We start from the raw sequence: 17,559 nt of genomic DNA, 5'->3' as shown, positions 1-17,559 counted from the left end.
TCGAACAAAATTTCTGGCTACGCCACTGGCCCCATATATATATTTATATATATATATATATATATATATATATATATATATATATATATATATATATATACATATATATGGGGCCAGTGGCGTAGCCCCCCCCCCCCGAACAAAATTTCTGGCTACGCCACTGCTTACTTATGTCTGCTTCCGTCCCCCCACTACCTGATCGCTCCCTAAAAAGGGGGCGCACCGACGGAATGTTCACTTTCTAGTAAAACCAGCAGAAACATTTCGCAAGTACCATGTGAAACATAGCCAACAATAAACAAAGGCTGTCCGTCCAATATTCACATTTGTTGTCGTAAGATGTCTTGCATAAGCAATCGGCTCAGGTTACGAAGTAACGAAGATGGTAAGTGGCGACCTTCTTGAAGCGCGTGACAATCTTCAGTAGGACAAGCTGTCAAAACTCATGGCGGTTGTGGACATTCCTGTCTCAGTGGGCCCACACAGACCAATGCACACTGTGCGTGGCGTCATCTCTGATGACGACCGGCTTGAACTTAGGGAAAGTGAGCTGTTGTATGGATGGCAAGACCAGAACGTGGTAAAGGTCCAACGAATTAAGATGAGGCGCAACAACAAGGGAATTCCAACTAAACATGTAATCATTATTGGTACAAGCAACCTCCCTGAGTCAATTGTAACCGGATATCATAAGCTGCGTTGTTAGGTTTAGGGACTTAATTCCATCGCTCGTAATCAGTTGTGAAGATTGGAGTCGGGCATGAATTAGAAGATAGCTGGCCCATGCCGTCGTCCAACTTATCCACGCTGACGACGTTGATGAAGGGAAGGACTGCTTCTCATCGAGAACGAGGAATATGGGTTTATTTACACTATCTACATAAGGATGTTGCAGTTCATCAGTTCTAGCATGACTGCGAGAAAAAGTGCGTCAGTCTATCATGACTGCGAGAGAAAGTGCACTGAGCCGCCGCACAACAGCGGTTTATAAACACTCGGTCCTCCCTCGATCCCAAGGTGAGGGAAACGGCCGACCAGCCATCGTAAACAAGTCGCCTCTCTGTGGGACGGCTCACACACACACTCAGACACACACACTTCCTTGCGCGAGGTTCACGGTCCCCAACCAAGGTCAGACGGACTTCGTAGAACTCGGGGCTTGTGTCAGGAAAGGTGCCTTTTATTCCCCGAGCTGACCCCCGCAGCGCGGCCGGGTGCCCATTGTCTTGCGTCTTGGACGGTGCGTGGGAAGGGGTTTCGAACTACGTTCCCTCGGGGACTCCCTCGTTCACAGCAGATTAGGTTGGTGGTGGCGGGCGGGTTCAGGCACAAAGCCTGCTTCGTCGCACTCATCTTGGCTCCAGTGACGGAGAGTTCAGGACGCGCGTATTGTTCTTCACACACAGTGGACTTAGTGACGCCGTGGCTAGAGATTTGCGGTGGCGTTCCAGGAATGTTGCCGCCGCTGTCGCAAGTGGCTGGCAAAACTTGCACTTCAGCTGACCGTTCTTAACAGCGTGTGCAACCGTACATCCCAAATCCGCGCCGATGCTTCAAGGGTCAGTGCTTTGGGCATGGGTCGCAGAGCTGCCGAGGGCGCTCTGTTTGTGCCAAATATTCATCTAACGACCATTTATGAGAAATGCGCACTTCCGGAACCCAGTGTGCCAACTTTGACGGAGACCACCCAGCCTATTCCCGATCGGGCCCGTCTTGAAAGAAAGAAAAAGAGCTAGGAGAACTCGAGGTGAAACTAAGCATCTTTCCAAAAGCGCGCAAATGTTTTTCTATCATCAATCAAATGCGCCTTATTCTGATGTGACGCGCCGGGGGGCAGTGCCACATCATCCGGTGGCTGTCCGAGTCAAGAAGGACCTGCAGACTTCCGGGCCTGCCGGTCCCAGGGCCACTGCCCGTGCAGACAGGCCCGTAAAACCCTCGAGTCTGCCGGCCGAGCAGGCGTCGTGCACCTGCCTCTGAAGAGGCAATGGATGCAACCACCAATCCTCCGGTGTCTCAGACGCGAAGGAACAGCGCAGCTCCGTAGAGCGCGTCGGAAAAAAATAAAAATCCCATATCACGGGGCCTGCGAAGGCCTCGTGAGCTAACTTGATCGGCCTCTCTTCCCACGCAGCACAATACACTTCAAATATGGCTACATGATTAATACATTAGAACGCTAGGGGTCTACTCCACAATCTGGAGGACCAGGAGCTCCTACACATGTTTAATCCAAGTGTGCTGTATGTGCAAGTGACACACCTAAATTTTATTCACGCAAGGTTACTGCGGGAATATGCCATTTAGTGCAAAGCCCGCACCGATGCTCTCGCCTTATCGGGCGGTGTCACCATAATAGTTGATAAGCATGTCGGCTGCCAGCATTCACAGCTCTGAACGCCCCTTGAGGCAGTTGAATTCAGAGCAGTGCTTTTTGGTAATCTGTGGACAATTATTTCTACATACATCCCACCCAGCTGTCAGCTCTTCAGAACAGAATTTCAAAGCTTTATTGCACAACTTCCGAAGCCCTACATTGTCGTTGCAGACTTAAACACACATAATACATTGTGGGACGACTCTCGATGTGATGCCAGAGGACGCATGATAGAACATTTCCTCTTGTGTACAGGTGAATGTTTTCTAAACCAGAAATAACTCACTTTTTACAGCATCGTAAACATTTTCATATGTAGGTTTAACCATTGCATCAAGTACACTCGTGCCGTACTTGGAATCGAAGGTGCTTCAGAATCCACACGGGAGTGAACATTTCCTGATTGTTTTAAAATTAACAAAACGGGACGAATGCTCTCCACATGTGCGCCATTCGAAAGTCGACTCAGCAGACTGGCAGCGATACAAAGAACTGACATCTTTCACCTGGGATGACATTCGTATGTGTAGTATTGACGATGCAGTTGCATATTTAACAGCATTTATTGTCAATGCAGCGTCAACATGTATCCCGCTAACAAATGGGTCGCCTCCTAAACGACGTGATCCCTGGTGGAACGATGAATGTGTCGAGGCGCAAAGGAAACAAAATAAGGCTCGCAATCGCCTCCATGGCTCTCCGACTACAGAGAAATTCATCAGTTTCAAGAAAATAAAGTCGGAAGGTTGATGAACGCGCCGCCGTGCAAAAACGAAAGCTGACAAAAATACACAACTGGCATTAATTCTTATAGAGACAAAAGAAAAAGCCCGGAACAAGGTAAAGGAAATAAAAGGCCGTCAAATTCATCATCTGCCATTAGTATATAAACAAGGAGACACTCTTGAGAACCAATCTTATTCTCCAGGGACACACTTTGAATACATCTCTAGTTCATCCCATTACTCAGATACATTCCTAAGATACCAACGACAAGCGGAGTCACTGCCTCTGGATTGGAAAGGAAATAGAAGTGAACCTTGCAAGCGCCCGTTTAGCGTGCCGGAACTTCAGGCTGCACTAAATTGTTGTAATAAATCAGCCTCTGGAAACGATCGAACACTTTACGAGATGATCGAACATACCGAAACACAAAACACTCTCCCATCCCATTTTAACGCGATATTCTCTGCCAGCTATATTCCGTCCGCCTGGAAGAAAGCAGTAGTAATACCTATTCTCAAAGAGGGCAAGGACCCGTCATCGGCTAGCAGCTACAAGCCTACAACCCTGACAAGCTGCCTATGAAAGCTCTTTGAGAAAATGGTGAACCGACGCCTGATCCATTATCTTGAGATCAACAAAATACTAGACCACTTACAGCGCTGTTTCAGGGAGGGTAGATCCACAAGAGATCACCTTGTCCGCATCGAGGCTAATATCCACGATGCCTTTGTGCACAAACAGTCTCTTATTATCGGTATCTTTAGACATGAATAAGGCATGCGACACAACTTGGCATTTTGGAATTCTCCGTGATTTGATTGGAATGGGAGTCCGAGGCAACCTTTTGAACGTCATTAAAAGCTGTCCCTCTAATCGCACATTCCGTGTTAGGGTCGTTAATGCCTTGTCTCATGCATTTACACAGGAAACTGCTGTACCACAAAGTGGTGTGCTGAGATGTGCTGAGAACTGTATTCGTTGTAAAAATCAACTCCCTGTGTATAGTGTCATACCACGCAAAATGTTTTATTCTGTGTATGTGGCTGAAGTACAAATAGGTTTTAAATCATGTAATAATTCTACCTGTGAGCGACATGTACAGCTTTGGTTAAACAAGTTATCTAAGTGGCCTGAGGAGAATGAATTTAAACTAAACCCTCATTGAAGCACGTGCGTTCTCTTCTCGAACAAGAGAGGTATAGTGACTGACCCCGCTATCTATCTTACTCGACAACGGCTATCTGTTAGCCACAAGCATAAATATTTAGAAATTATCTTAGACTACAAACTAACTTTTTTTGCTAGCCTCAATTATCTGAGGGAACGGTGTTTGAAGACGATGAAATTACTGAAGCTGATGTCCCGGACATCTTGGGGAAGTGACAGGGGATGCCTTTTGAGCCTCAACAAAAGCCTTATACGATCACGCCTCGACTGCGGAGCTATAGTTTATAACTGCGCCTAGTGCTTTGAAGACGCTACATCCTGTTCACCACTTGGGTATACCCCTTGGTATCGATGCTTTCAGGACTAGTTTCATAGAAAGCCTGTATTTGAACTCTAATGAATGGTCTCTGCATTTCAAAGGACATATTTAAGTTTTTCCTGTGCCCCGAAGGTCAGATCAGATGTGGAGCATCCATGTCACTCAACTATTGGCGACACGTCCATTGCCAGGCTGTTTCGTCACCGCCCAGCTATTATGGTTCCATTGAAAATTCGTTTGGGAGCATTGGCAGGAGGTATACACGGGTCCAACTTCTATAAAATGTCCTAATGGCTCCCCCTCGCCTGCCCCCACCTTGAGAATGGCAGACCATTGAATGCGGCATCGCTAGACATATGAAAGCCCGCGCTGGAGGCACATATACACTCCCATTTTCTTGAACTCCAGAGAAGTACTCCTGCACAGAATGCTATACAGATGCTTCCAAGTCCTCTACTGGTATTTCTTACGCCGCTCGCGGACACTCCTCTTCAACATCTGGTGCACTAAATCTGCACACAAATATAATTACAGCGGAAACATATGCTGTACTCTAAGCTATTCAACAAATAAGGCTGACAGATCTCGCTAGGGCTATTGTATTCACCGATTCACTAAGTAGAGTCAGAGCCCTGACTAGTTCACGAAAACATAAAAACTCCACTTTTATTTAACTGTACAGCTTCATTAAAGCTGTACAGCTTGTTGTGCTCCGCATCTATGTGCAGCCAAGGGATTTCCTTATGCTGGGTACCTGGTCACAAAGATATAAAAGGCAGTGAAGCTGCTGAGGAAAATGCTGCGCCAGCAACTTTTAGTAACACAAATGCAAATATCTCCATGCCTGCCAAAGACCTAAAGTATTTTCTAAAGCCGTAAGCTGAGGAAGCATTGGCAAAGAGAATGAAATACCCAGCTTTTGTATAAGCTACACATGATGAAACCTGGACTTCGGAATTGGATAACTGAGAAAACAGCACGATAAAAGGAAGTATTTGTTTGTCGATTAAGAACAGGACACATATGTGGTACTCGCTCTTACCTATTGACTGGGGGGGGGGGGGGGATATTTTGACCTCTATTAATTGCGGCAATAATCTCACAGTCTTCGATGTTCTTATTCAATACCCTGTAAAAGAAGCAGAGAGGAAAAAGTATTAGCCTTTTGCATATCGCGAAAAGACACTTCTCTACGTGGCATTTTTTCTTAGGAATGAACCGCTTTATAATCTAAAGATAGTCTTCGATTTCCTAGCTGAAACAGACGCCCTGAAAATCACTTGGTCAGGTAATCTTTAGCACGTGATTAACAGCGCTTGTATTCAAGGGCTCTCTAGAAGCCCTGGTATCGCTGTTGTGTTTTGTTGTATCATGTATGTTGTTAATGAAACCCAATCACCCTAGCCCACATCACTAAATGATCAGTGTCATTATTACAACGAAACTGTATACGTCTAGCCGATTCTTCCCTCCGTCCCTCTGTCGGTCCCCTGTACGCCGAAAACTCCTCCGGCGCAACCCCATGCGCAAGCGCACAAAAAAGAAAAGAGAGAGAAATAGAGGCGCGATTAGCTGCGCCAGTAGTGACGTGGTTGCGGTCCGTCGCAGCCGAGCGCAGGGTTGCCAGATTCGGCTATTAAGAGCCAAATTGGGCTACTTTTTACGCAGATTGGCATCGAAAATTCCGAGTTGGGTAGATGGCTATACATTTGGCCTATTTTTGTCTTCAAGACTTCCAATTCGCGAGGACAAGTCCACGCCGACAAAATTCTGGAAGGCCGTCGTAAAACCCAAAGCTCATTGCTGCCACATAGCTATGTAGGCAATCTCGAAGGCTTTTCTTTAGCAACGCCGGCGCGGGAAGGATGGCGTTAAGTAATGGCTGCCATACGCATACGTAATTCCAGCGCTAGGCTATCTTCTTTTTGTTTTGGTTTCGACGCCATCAGCTGTCGCTTCACGTGCGGTTCCGTAAAAAAAACGGTGGGGCTAACTGCTTTAGAGTACATGTTCCATGCCGGCTGCTATACAACTAACCATTCTGTCGATTTAACACAACAGCTCAAGTAGTGGCACGCATGTCGTAGCGAGTCATTTTCGCCCGTGGTCCTCCAATATTGATCAAGGGTTCCTCGAAGCCTATTTCTTGGTTTTCGCATAAATCACCGCGTTATTTATTCACCCAGTAAACTGACGACGAAATCCGTGAGTCGCTTTAAACGAGACACATGACTGTTGAAGTCTCTGTGTACATGCTCAGCGAAGCGCAGTAGTCTCGATTGTCGGTCAAAACGAAATGTTCTACTCTAGTATCACCAAGCATCAACAAGCACCAGGAATGCAAAAAAGATTGCCGGAAATCCAATGTTCCTCCTGCTGTCTGAGCTCGCTTTACGCAGCCTCTTTCGAACGCACCAGTCCAACGCGTGTTCGGCCAGGTTTCACTGACAAGGAATGATTTGAGAAACTGCATGTCAGCTGAGACACTGCGAGCTCTCATTCACGTTAAGTTCACGTTAGTTCAAATTTTCTTTGCCTGCCTGCACCCATCTGAATTTGAATTCCTACGTTTGCGTATGTGATAATTTGGCAGATCTCGGTAATGTAATCTGTGCGCCTGCGCGCTTGTGTGGCCTAGGGTTTATATATGCATTGACGACGAAAAAATAAAGAAGTTGTTAGTCAGCGCCAGTGTGTGTCGTATCTTCCTTTTGTGGTTCGTCTTAGGTGTTTGCGCTGCAAGTTTAAGTTCAGGGCTAATATTTGTCGCGTCCAGCAACGGGCACAATGTCAACAAGCCTAGAGCCCACAACAGATTCCGCTGAAAGACAGCATTTACTAATGAAAACCGCTCTGATTTCTAAGTTGTAAGGAGTCTAGAGGGGCTGCTTTTTGATGTACCTGATATGTTGATCTAAAACGCATGAGGGCAGCGACCGAGTTAAATTGCGACTTTTGACGTCTCAAAACAGAGTGGGTCACGAGGGGCGCCGTAGTCCAGAGCTCTCGATTAATTTTGTCCACTTGGGGTCCTTTTGACATGCACCCAAAAACACGGCACACGAGCGCATTTCGCATTCCGTTCCCATCGCAATGTGGCGCTCCCGGCCTGAAATTAAACCCCTGACCTCGTAGTCAGCAACAAGACGCTGTAGCCACTGCGACACAGCGGTGAGTCCCGATTTAGTTAAAGGGAAGCTGAAGAGTTTTCCAGAAAAAATTAGTGAAGGGCTGTACGTAATGGTATTCAACCCTCTGAATTCGGATATCGGATAGAAATTGAGCGAAAGAAAGCGCAAACAGACTTTATTCCGACGAGAAGTGCAGCAGCAGACATGGGCCGCTCGCGCGGCTCGTTTCCGTCTGTGATTGGTCGGGCGCCCCGTGACGTCAACATTGGTGTTCGTCCGGACCGGACGCTGCCGCCACTCATGAAGCACGGCGCAAGGTGGTTTGACGCTGTGGTTTGGTGAAACTGTAATGGTAAATTTCGAGAGCTTGCGTTTGTCTGAGAAGTTCGGCGTTGCTCCCTACATGTATATGTGGCCGGCCTCTCCAAGAAGCAAAAGATGCTGGTAGCAAGCAGTACTTTCGACGCGAACGAAAGCGATTTGTTAGCATCTCCTCGTGTTAGAAATGTTCTTTGGTGAGTATGTTTTTTGCAAAACTGTATTTAGCGATCCAGTGAGTTCGTTTCCGGGCAAACAATTGTACTGTTATGTTCCTGCATGCCTCCTCGTGCAACGTAAGGAGGGATGCGATCGTCCGCATTTTTGCGCTGACACAAAGCTGTTGGCAATCTACACAGACTGTTTACATGCGGGAAAAGTTTTCCGGCTCTTGTAGCACGTGTAGTGGCCTTCATCAGCGCGCCATCCGCACGCTACTCGTAACCGGAGCCGTAAAGGCGGCGAATTCCGTCGGCTACGTGAAACACCCGGATTCTCTCTGTGCGCGAGGTGGAGCACAGCGTCCTGGCGTGCGCCGGCTTTCAAGCACATGAAAACTTTACACTTGCACTCCATTATGATAACTGCATGTTGGCTGTTACACAACACACATGCGAATAGAAAATTAACGGTGGTTTGCGACGAAACCTGCGTCAAGGACGAACATGTACCTTCCGTTCAGCGTGCTAACACGAAGGAGCTAGCAATAATTCAAAATGCAGGTTTGGACGAGTTCGTGTATTCATAAGGTATTCCAAGGCCAGTTACCATCCGTCCGCCCGCTCCTGTCCCGCCTTGGTGCGTTCGCTGCCCCGACCTTTTCGCGCTGTGTTTAGAAAGCCTGCTAGCAGAAAGTCGTACTCTCACTCATTCACGTATTATTGATAAACTCTGGTAGTAATCGTCGTCATGGAAGTGCACGGTTAGAGCGCAGCACTGTTGTTCTTCAGCGCTTGAAATTCTTTCTATTGACAGCAGCATCCCACTTAGCTGCAAGCTTCTTGCGGGAAGTAATGGAACATCGTCGCGGCCGCTGGTGTTCGTGCAACCGTAGGCTGCTCAGAAGGCCGGCATGATCGGCCCACCACTTCAATTGATGCTGCGCACATCAACTACCACTCTACATACACACAAACAAAGGAATACAGGCTCGAGCGAGGCAGATTATGACGGCACGCACGCAGAAACAAGCGTGGTCAGGCACGGTCGCGGAGACTGCGAAGGAGCGGAACGCCAGTGCTGACGTCACTACGCCACGGTTTCCGGTCTGTGCTCGCATCGTCAGCGTCAGCAGCAGCGCGCGACGCTCGATGGGGGGCGGAGCGACAGCGCAATTTTAACCGGCGATTACGTCGTTCCTAAGTGAAAAATCCCGCCCAAAATTTTCCGTGCATGGCTCATAAGGTACCCGCATCCGTATATGAGCGTCTTATTGAATTCGACAGACTCTTCAGCTTCCCTTTAAGCCGTCGTGCACGCACATTGCCACCTAATGCTGCCCCTCGTATTAAACAAATGTGAGCGCGTGCAAGGTGTATTTTTTTGCTTTATTTCACATTAGAGAAGAACAGCAACGCCAAAAAATAAAAGTAATAAAGACCCGTCCTTCCGCACACAGCACTCGCCGTCGTTCCCGTAGGCTCGCCCTCGCGCGCGAGCGGTTGCGCGGCTCCGCCTCTCGATCTCCGTCGAGCACAGAACTTCTCTCGTCGTCGCGCCCGGTTGCAGAGGCGTCGCTCTCAGAAAGGTATGTGGGCCCGCACTCCGACCTCTCCCTGCGGCTTTCCCCGGTACGAGTGTCCGTCGAAGCGGCCGAAGCTCTGCGTGCCCTCGGCGTAGCCGGTCACGCGGCCGCCGTTCTTGGAGCGGTGCAAGTCGTACTCGCCGCGGACACCCACGTTGGCGTTGAAGTTGCGACCGCTGTTGCCGGACGCCGATCCGAACACGTTCAGCCGATGCTGCGGGACAACCAGGAGGGCAGGAGGCGAGCAATTAGGTGAACAGACAGGGCGACACGCGCGAATGGTAACGCCTGCTTTTGACTCGCTCTTGCCCGGCAATAAGAGCGAGACTTGTGAGGGATCGTGTTCAAACGGTCTATAGCAGGTAGGGATCTACAATACATAAAAAAAGAAACTTAATAATAAGAAAAAAAGAAACTTAAAAAAAAACGGCATCAGAAGCAGACGGGCGGCCAATGTCAGCAGACGCCGCAAGCCAATCGTGACGGAAGAAAAAGTATGAGCGAAGGCTATAGCGGTCAACTGCAAACAGCGCCTATGAACGAAAACCTCCGTGAATTAAGGCCTAACTTATTTTCAATCATGTAAGCTCCAAGCTGTATACATGTAGTACGCTGTGAGCAAAGCTCAAATAAGAAACCGTGCTTCGTGCATATAAAGCGTCTTTCATTAGTAAAAATTATGCATTGCGCCGCAGGTAAGAAAAAAGTGATAATAATAATAACAGTTAAATAAAACTCATTTATAAAACAACGCGAACAATCTGCGACTGCTGAAATCCATATTGTCCATTATGTCCGTCACGCTTGCAATGAATAGCGCGTACATATCAATTGCCATTGTTTTCGATAAACTTTGAAAGTGCCGACGTGACACGAATATTACGCGGTGTACTTGCAAGTTACACACGCTGGGAGCACTTACTCGGGGAGATTCGGGCTTGAACTCAAAGTGTGGACGGCGTCTCTGTTGGAAAAAAAAAATGTTTGTTCCTTATCGTTGCATAGATTGCTGTAACACTTTCCCAGGAACGCTGATAATGTGTACGAAAGATATCTATTTTTTTTTAATGTTCATGCAATTTTACCTACCAGCAGTCAAATAAACTGTGCTGCCTGCTTTGTGTAATATTTAAAAATAGCTCATTTTAGCAGGTTTAGTAGGATTCACGTGTTTAACAGATTACACAGAACTTTACTTGTTTTCAGCGCGTTTACATTCGTTTGCTTGGCCTGTCATAGTGGCTCACTGGCCCTGACATTGATCTGCTGAGGTCATGGGTTCGACTCCTGGTCACGGCTGCCTCATTTAGAGTAGGGAGGAATGTAAAAACGTTCTTGTACTGGTTTCTGGATGGACGTTAATGAACTGTAGGAGGCCACAATTAACTAGCAGCCCTTCCGTCATAGGCCACGGTGTAGTTTCTGGCAAGTGGTTAAATCCCACGATTGTCTTGACTCATTGCTTTGGTGGTTGACATAATTTCTTGTTTATGGATAATGTCATATCAGACTGCAGGTGGTCACGGCCATATAAGAACACAACGTATAAGGTGAATGAGCAAATACAAGCTACCAGTTGAAATCCGAATTAAAATGAAAAGAAAGATGTACTCACCTGCCCGACAATCATGGTGACAGCTTGAAAAAACATAATGGGGAAAGGAGAGTTAGTAGATCCTTTCTTTTATAAAAAACAGAAGAAAAAAACATGCATAGGATATTTAGGGCAATTATGTAAAATCGCTCTGATTTAACAGGAATGCCATTTCGAAAATTTTACGCGCTGTAATTTCATTCTATTTACATAAGTACGAATGTTCTTTTTTTTCGTATTTTCTTTCTTTGTTTGTTTTTGTTATTATCACGAAGACAACTATGATTCGTGGAAGACGTTAACAAGCTACGAAAATGCTGTTAAAACACAATAAAGTGACGTTAATGTTTTCGCAAAATCCTGGTTTATATTGTATAGATTTAGAAGCAAGCAAGAAATGATAACTGACCATCATATTAGGGCTCACTGAAGCGTTAAGCCAAAGACAGCAAGCGGTCTCTGAAGCCATACCTAAATATGTGTTATCAGGGCCCGAATGCTGGGAGCTCTTAACCACGGCCCGGTCGCCTTCGCTAATAATGTGTCCCGCATAACGAGTGGGGGGAATCTGTTCTTAAGAAACAATTCTACCGCAAAAGCATTTCCCGAATACGGGCCCACGACATTCCATCGCTTACGGCGCGTTAAAAAAACAAGAAAGAGAAAACAAGAGCACACGCACGACAGCTTACCTATCAGCAGTACGAAAACACAAAGTGACACACGGCACATGTTTGCAGGACACTGCCCAACAGAGGACTCTCCAAGGCGCACGTGGTGAGCGTAGAGCAGGAGTGAATGGCGGTTGACGGGCGTCGCTCAGACATTTATACTCGATCCGCCTCGTAGAGAAAAAAAGGGCGGTTCAAACTTCGTTTAGCTATGCATCTTTTTTTTTCCCCCTCTTGATTCCGCGGGCTCACATCAGCTCTTTTGGGTTCCATTACTACGTCCCGCGTATAGCTGCATCCGGACGGACGCAGAGGGAGGTTGCCATGCTACCTGGCAATGCACCACCGACTACGAGCGTGTGCGGGATCATCGGGCAAACGTCGAGGCGGCTTCGGTTTCCTCGACGTGCTAGCACGAGCCGCGCGGTCGGGATTCCCCCCTCCCGGCAAGCGCTTGCCTTTCGGCTCCGTGATACGCGTCTGACGCGGGTCGGTCATTCAACGCTTAGCAGTTCCTGGTTTGTCAGGAAGATGAAAAAAAAGAGCGCGATATTGCACGCGTTCATCTTCGAAACCGACAGCTCGAAACCAGCGCGGCGCCTTGCCGTGATAATCGAGAGTGATCGCTTTCACCATTTACCGGCAGTCAGCCGTGCTGGGACGCATCCGTTGCAGAGAACAGCGCTACTTAGTTCTTCTGTAAAGTTGTTTCGTTGGCACTGCGAAACAGCGTTGGCAATGCTCAGAATGTATGCTAGCCACACCACCGAGGATACGTGAATGACGTGACAGGTTGTTTCGAGCTGTAATAACACGGTTCAAGTATGGGCACACTGTTTCTTCTCGCCTCTATCAACCCCCAGTACAGGGATGACAACAAAAAAAACGGAGATAATGGGCCCAGAAGCATACAGTGCCCATATAATGGCTAAATCTGATACTCAAACGACTGAGAGAAATGGCAGGGTGCCCAGTCAGACGAGCGTCCGGTTTGCTACCCTACACTGGGAGTAAGGGAAAGGGCGAATAGTAGGGGGGAAATAAAAAGCGACTGAGCTCTGAGTGCACGCCGGAGTATGCGCAGGGACACTATAAGCGGTCTCAAACCGGTGCACATTAAGAAGTGTACTAATGCACGAATCGCTTTTTGTGCAAACGAGATTTTCTTGTTTACTATCATGTACTTATTTGTAGGGAAAGCTAAACTCTTTAATTGGACAGAAATGGTTAGATATAACTGCAAAACTCGTTAAGCCGGAGTTCGCGTGCTTATTGAGCACTCACTTCTGCGTGAGACACGCAGGCGAATCAGCTTGCTTGTATACCTCAGGAATGTTGTAGCTCTTAGCGTGATGAATGTGTCATTGTCCGGTGGTAAGAGTGCCATGAATAGAGCAGCAGATTCTGGAATCGAAGCGAACACCACCCACTGCTCTGTGCTCCAGCAATGCAGTTGTATTCGACGACCGTAAAGCTTTCTCGCTGCATCGCTGCTACCACAGTGCAGTGGCGCTTTCTTTCATGGGCACCAAGTTCGCCTATTCATATTTCCGTCTTTTAAGTTGTTGACAGTCTGTCAACAACTTAGAACAACTTACATGTAGAAGTGGCTTGCGCTAACCACTTGTCCATGCAGCCTTGAGCACACTGGCTGACAACCTTTGTCGTCTCGAGAATGAGCGGCTTAATAAGCGTCCTTGACGTCTGGCAGGATGAACCGGAAAGAAGTGTGCCCCCGCCTCGACTTCATTTAGTGACGGCGTCGTGAGTTCGACCTTGACCTATCTGTACATGACCGCGTGCGCTGCTCAATCGCTTGTGCTTCGCCATTTTAGCAAGATTTATCGCTGCTTCAGCGCTCATTGTGAAGAGAGGGCACGAGGGCAGAAACGGGCCTCCCAGTGAATCGGTAACGTATGACAAAAGATTCATGCTGGTAAGCCTTGATACACGCCTATATCGCGATCGATCTAACCCATTGCTCAATCTCTGGCGTATGTTGGGAACAAACGGTTAGAGAACGGGAGCTGTGACGGCTGTTTTGCACACCTGTTCATATTCCGAGTGAAAGACAATTTTTTTCTGTACGTAATTATTACTTTTTACCTACAGATACACGGATGAAAGAACGAGCATATAGAGAAAACCCATTAAATTTCGCCGCAAGTTATGAATCAAAGAGATGAGCATTTTTCTGAGTATATTGAGCGATGATGATCGATCAATTGGTCGTTATTTGATTCCTGCACAGCGCTGCTGTTGCTCTGCTGAGACGCCAGTCTGCGGTACACGTTACCGTTATCACAATAAACGAGGATACTGATCGCATATTTCGTTGATACTCGTAAGAGCTGTTCGATTCGGAATTGCTGAATAAATTCAATAACTAATTCATCTACCGCCCACTCTGCATTTGTATAGCGTCACTATTTGCAGCAGTATTCCGTGAATCTACAAGACGGGCGCATCTTTCAGTGTTTTCAGTAATTTTTTCATAGTTTTTTTCATCAACGGCTAAACGAGAGCGAATACCTGTGGTGCTGAAACGCTGCAGAGCGTAAATGGGACAAGGAACGAAGCCATGCCTCGTTCACTGTCACGGGACTAAGGAGCGATACTTATGCGACGTCGAATGGCGCCTTCGCTGTGAAGAATGTATTTTATTACATTTTCTATAAATGAGATGCATTTGTATAAATAGGCAGCTCTAGAAAACTGTTAGGTGTTATTATCAAGAGGGGAGGGGGGTACAAAATGAATAGGGTACAGCACTTCAGCACTTGTTTTAACCATCTCATCGATTCAGTAATTTGCGAACTCCTGTAGGCAAGGCGTATTAAATAGAGGAACAGAAAAAGCCACTGGCTTTGCTCAGGACAACTCATGACTTGTACTTAACGTAAATACTCTACTCGAGATACTGTATCATAAATGATTTATAATGTAACTTTGTATGTTTTAAATCATTTGACAACTGCGTATTTTTTAGGCTAACCCTAAATACTTCTTCAGAGCATCTTCCACTCAGTATTCAAGATACGCCTTTCGTCACTGTCAGGTGCGGTGTCGCTGCGCAACGAGCTCGTCGCGGCAGACGCGACGTGTGCAGATGGTCGGTCCCGCCCATTTCGTGCGTCTCACAACGTTGCGTTATGGGCGGCAGGCTTGCAAATTAAAACAAGAACGAAAGAAAGAACGGAAACGCGACTCTCAAGCTTGACATGCCAAAAATAAACAACCGGCAGCGCCTTTCTTGAAGCAGCCTTGCAGCATGCACGTTTCGCTTTAGAATAAGAAGGGCGATATTTTTGCAAAAGTTATTACTTTTGCAAAACAAGCATCTTTCGTGTTCTTATTTTTCACAGTCATCCAGCGTTCGCTATAAATGTATCAATGTTGAATAGCAGTTGAATGTTGCTGTTATAGTGTCGCCAGGCATCATGCTTTCGACGATGCCGATGTTGTGCTTATACTGACAATAGAACACGAACTTCATGTTGCTGCATTTCTAACCACCGCACTGCTTGGTTGCCGTATTTCCATGGAAATGGCTAGTATAATGAATTGAGTTTAGCTGTGGGATGGACTATTGCTGTTTATTGGAAGTCGTTGCCTAACCTCGACACTTGTTCCCAAATAATTTCTTATACAGCTCAAGAACCAAACTGCGGTTTCCAATTCACATCAACGGGAGATCGTGTATAGCGCGAACTTGCAGTATATTAAGTGCCACTCTTCGCTACTTACTTCCTTATCTTTATGTGATGTTTCCCTTATTAGAACAATGAAACATTTGTCTAGTGTTTGTTCTGTCTAATCATTACTTTTTTTCTCTCCTTAAGTGTCACGCATGGCATTGGGAATGGCCGATTGGGAACGTTGTTAGCGACACCCATAAGAAATGAAGATTTCTGTTCAGGGGCGCTATTCTGGGAGATGTTCCCGCCGTCATCGAAAACTGTAGGCAACGCCGTGAGGTGAACCGTTAACGAAGAAGCAGCAAGAAAAAAGCCGCAGCGATGTTTATTACTCGCGGAATGTTTTAGCATTCAACTCGACAATGTATCGGGGTGCGTTCTATGGGCCCCTCACGGATGAACCTTCCCATTCAGATATTTAGTCCCAAACATCTGTTGGCATGGGTACAAGTGGTCATACCGGTTAGGTATAGCACGTGTCGTCAAGAAAAATAATAATTGAAAGAAAAAGAGACGATAACATTCCACCGTAGGTGGCTTTTGAAAGACATCACGCTGCACGGGCGAGTATGCAGCGTGTTACACTTGTGCCATCGTGCCGGCGCGTGTGGGTTGGTTTGTTTGCCTATGCGCGATAAACAAGTGTCCAGGGGATTACTTTGGCTGCCTTTCTGATGGACGAGATAAGATATATCTGGATTTCCCGCGGCTCAGCCTCAACAGGCGCTGTGTTTTTCGGGCTTTGTTTTCAGACGCCACATGACACGCTTTGTCACATGGCTGCCATTAAAAAAAAAAAAACACGAGTAGAATTCATTCTTTGTCACTGCAATGTTCGCGCACGTTTCTTCTTGTTTTTTATGCTACTACCACCGCCAAAACCTTGTCTCTGCCTCTCTGTTCTGTGGGGTTTATTGTCCCCAAACTGCAAAGTGGTTTACGAGGGACGCCGCCGTGGGAGACTTTTGATTAGCTTTGACCACCTGCCGTTCTTTAACTTGCGCCCGAACCACGGTACACGGGCGCTCTCGCGCTTTGCCCCAATCGAATTTCGGCCCCCGCGGCCGGTACCGAACCCTCGACCTCGTGAACAGCAGCGCAATTGCATAGCAACTTGGCCACCACGACGTGTAAGCTTGTCTCTGCCCTCTAGTTATTCGTAGCAGTACTAGCTGCTGCCGAAAATTGGCGTCTAAAATAGAGACACTCGAGGTCTTCAACAACCTGCTACACATACGCTGATAATTGTTAAACGTATCTATTTCTCGCGCAACGCAGCATGAACAAATTAAGGGTTTCACATACTCGGGGGAAGGGGGGGGGACATTTCGCGGAGCGAAGATGACTTTTCGAGTAAATGCTGTTTCTTAGAGGTAAAATTTTGTGCGTGCTGAATTTAGTGGCCGTTGGATATTCAGTTCACTGAGTGCGGGAAGGGACTCGTTGCACTGGCAAGCTTCGTAGAAGCACCCAAGTATACCCGAACGTTTAGTGAACGCATGCTTGCGTTCTCACGGACACGATGTTCGTATAGGACTTCTGTCTGCTTGTCTAGAAAATGGCCATGACTTATGAATGACAATTTTTCCTAAAAAAAAAGATGCCTCGCCCAGGTTAACTCTCTCACGCGTGCTGCTTTATGTTCACCTAGAAGTCCATCTGTGGGGTAAACGGGCAATTGCGCTAGTGAATTCAGTTATGCGCAGCCTGATGATGCCACGCGAAATATCGTTACATTCGGCATAGTGCGATCCCAAAGATTGTCAAGGTGTACTAAGTGCGTGGCGAGAAATATGAAATAATTGCGATATATC

The 17,559-nt window shown here is 46.9% G+C and overlaps 2 protein-coding genes across 2 annotated transcripts in view; one reads left to right on the top strand and one right to left on the bottom strand.

Annotated features, from left to right (window-relative positions):
* LOC139055637 (uncharacterized) overlaps positions 1-17,559 on the top strand; it is a 55,731-nt gene that overhangs the window by 21,516 nt on the left and 16,656 nt on the right. The gene's annotated exons all lie outside the window — the stretch shown is intronic.
* On the bottom strand, positions 9,567-12,475 carry LOC139055636 (uncharacterized). The gene is made up of 4 exons (XM_070533164.1): positions 12,069-12,475; positions 11,398-11,420; positions 10,705-10,746; positions 9,567-9,996 (listed from the first exon to the last, which is right to left on the bottom strand). The coding sequence occupies exons 1-4, from the start codon at positions 12,106-12,108 to the stop codon at positions 9,778-9,780; spliced, it is 324 nt and encodes a 107-aa protein (XP_070389265.1). The 5' UTR covers positions 12,109-12,475; the 3' UTR covers positions 9,567-9,777.

The sequence above is a fragment of the Dermacentor albipictus genome, chromosome 2, assembly GCF_038994185.2.
Source record: "Dermacentor albipictus isolate Rhodes 1998 colony chromosome 2, USDA_Dalb.pri_finalv2, whole genome shotgun sequence".
Lineage (NCBI taxonomy): Eukaryota > Metazoa > Arthropoda > Arachnida > Ixodida > Ixodidae > Dermacentor > Dermacentor albipictus.
This window is presented reverse-complemented; position numbering and strand designations above follow the sequence as displayed.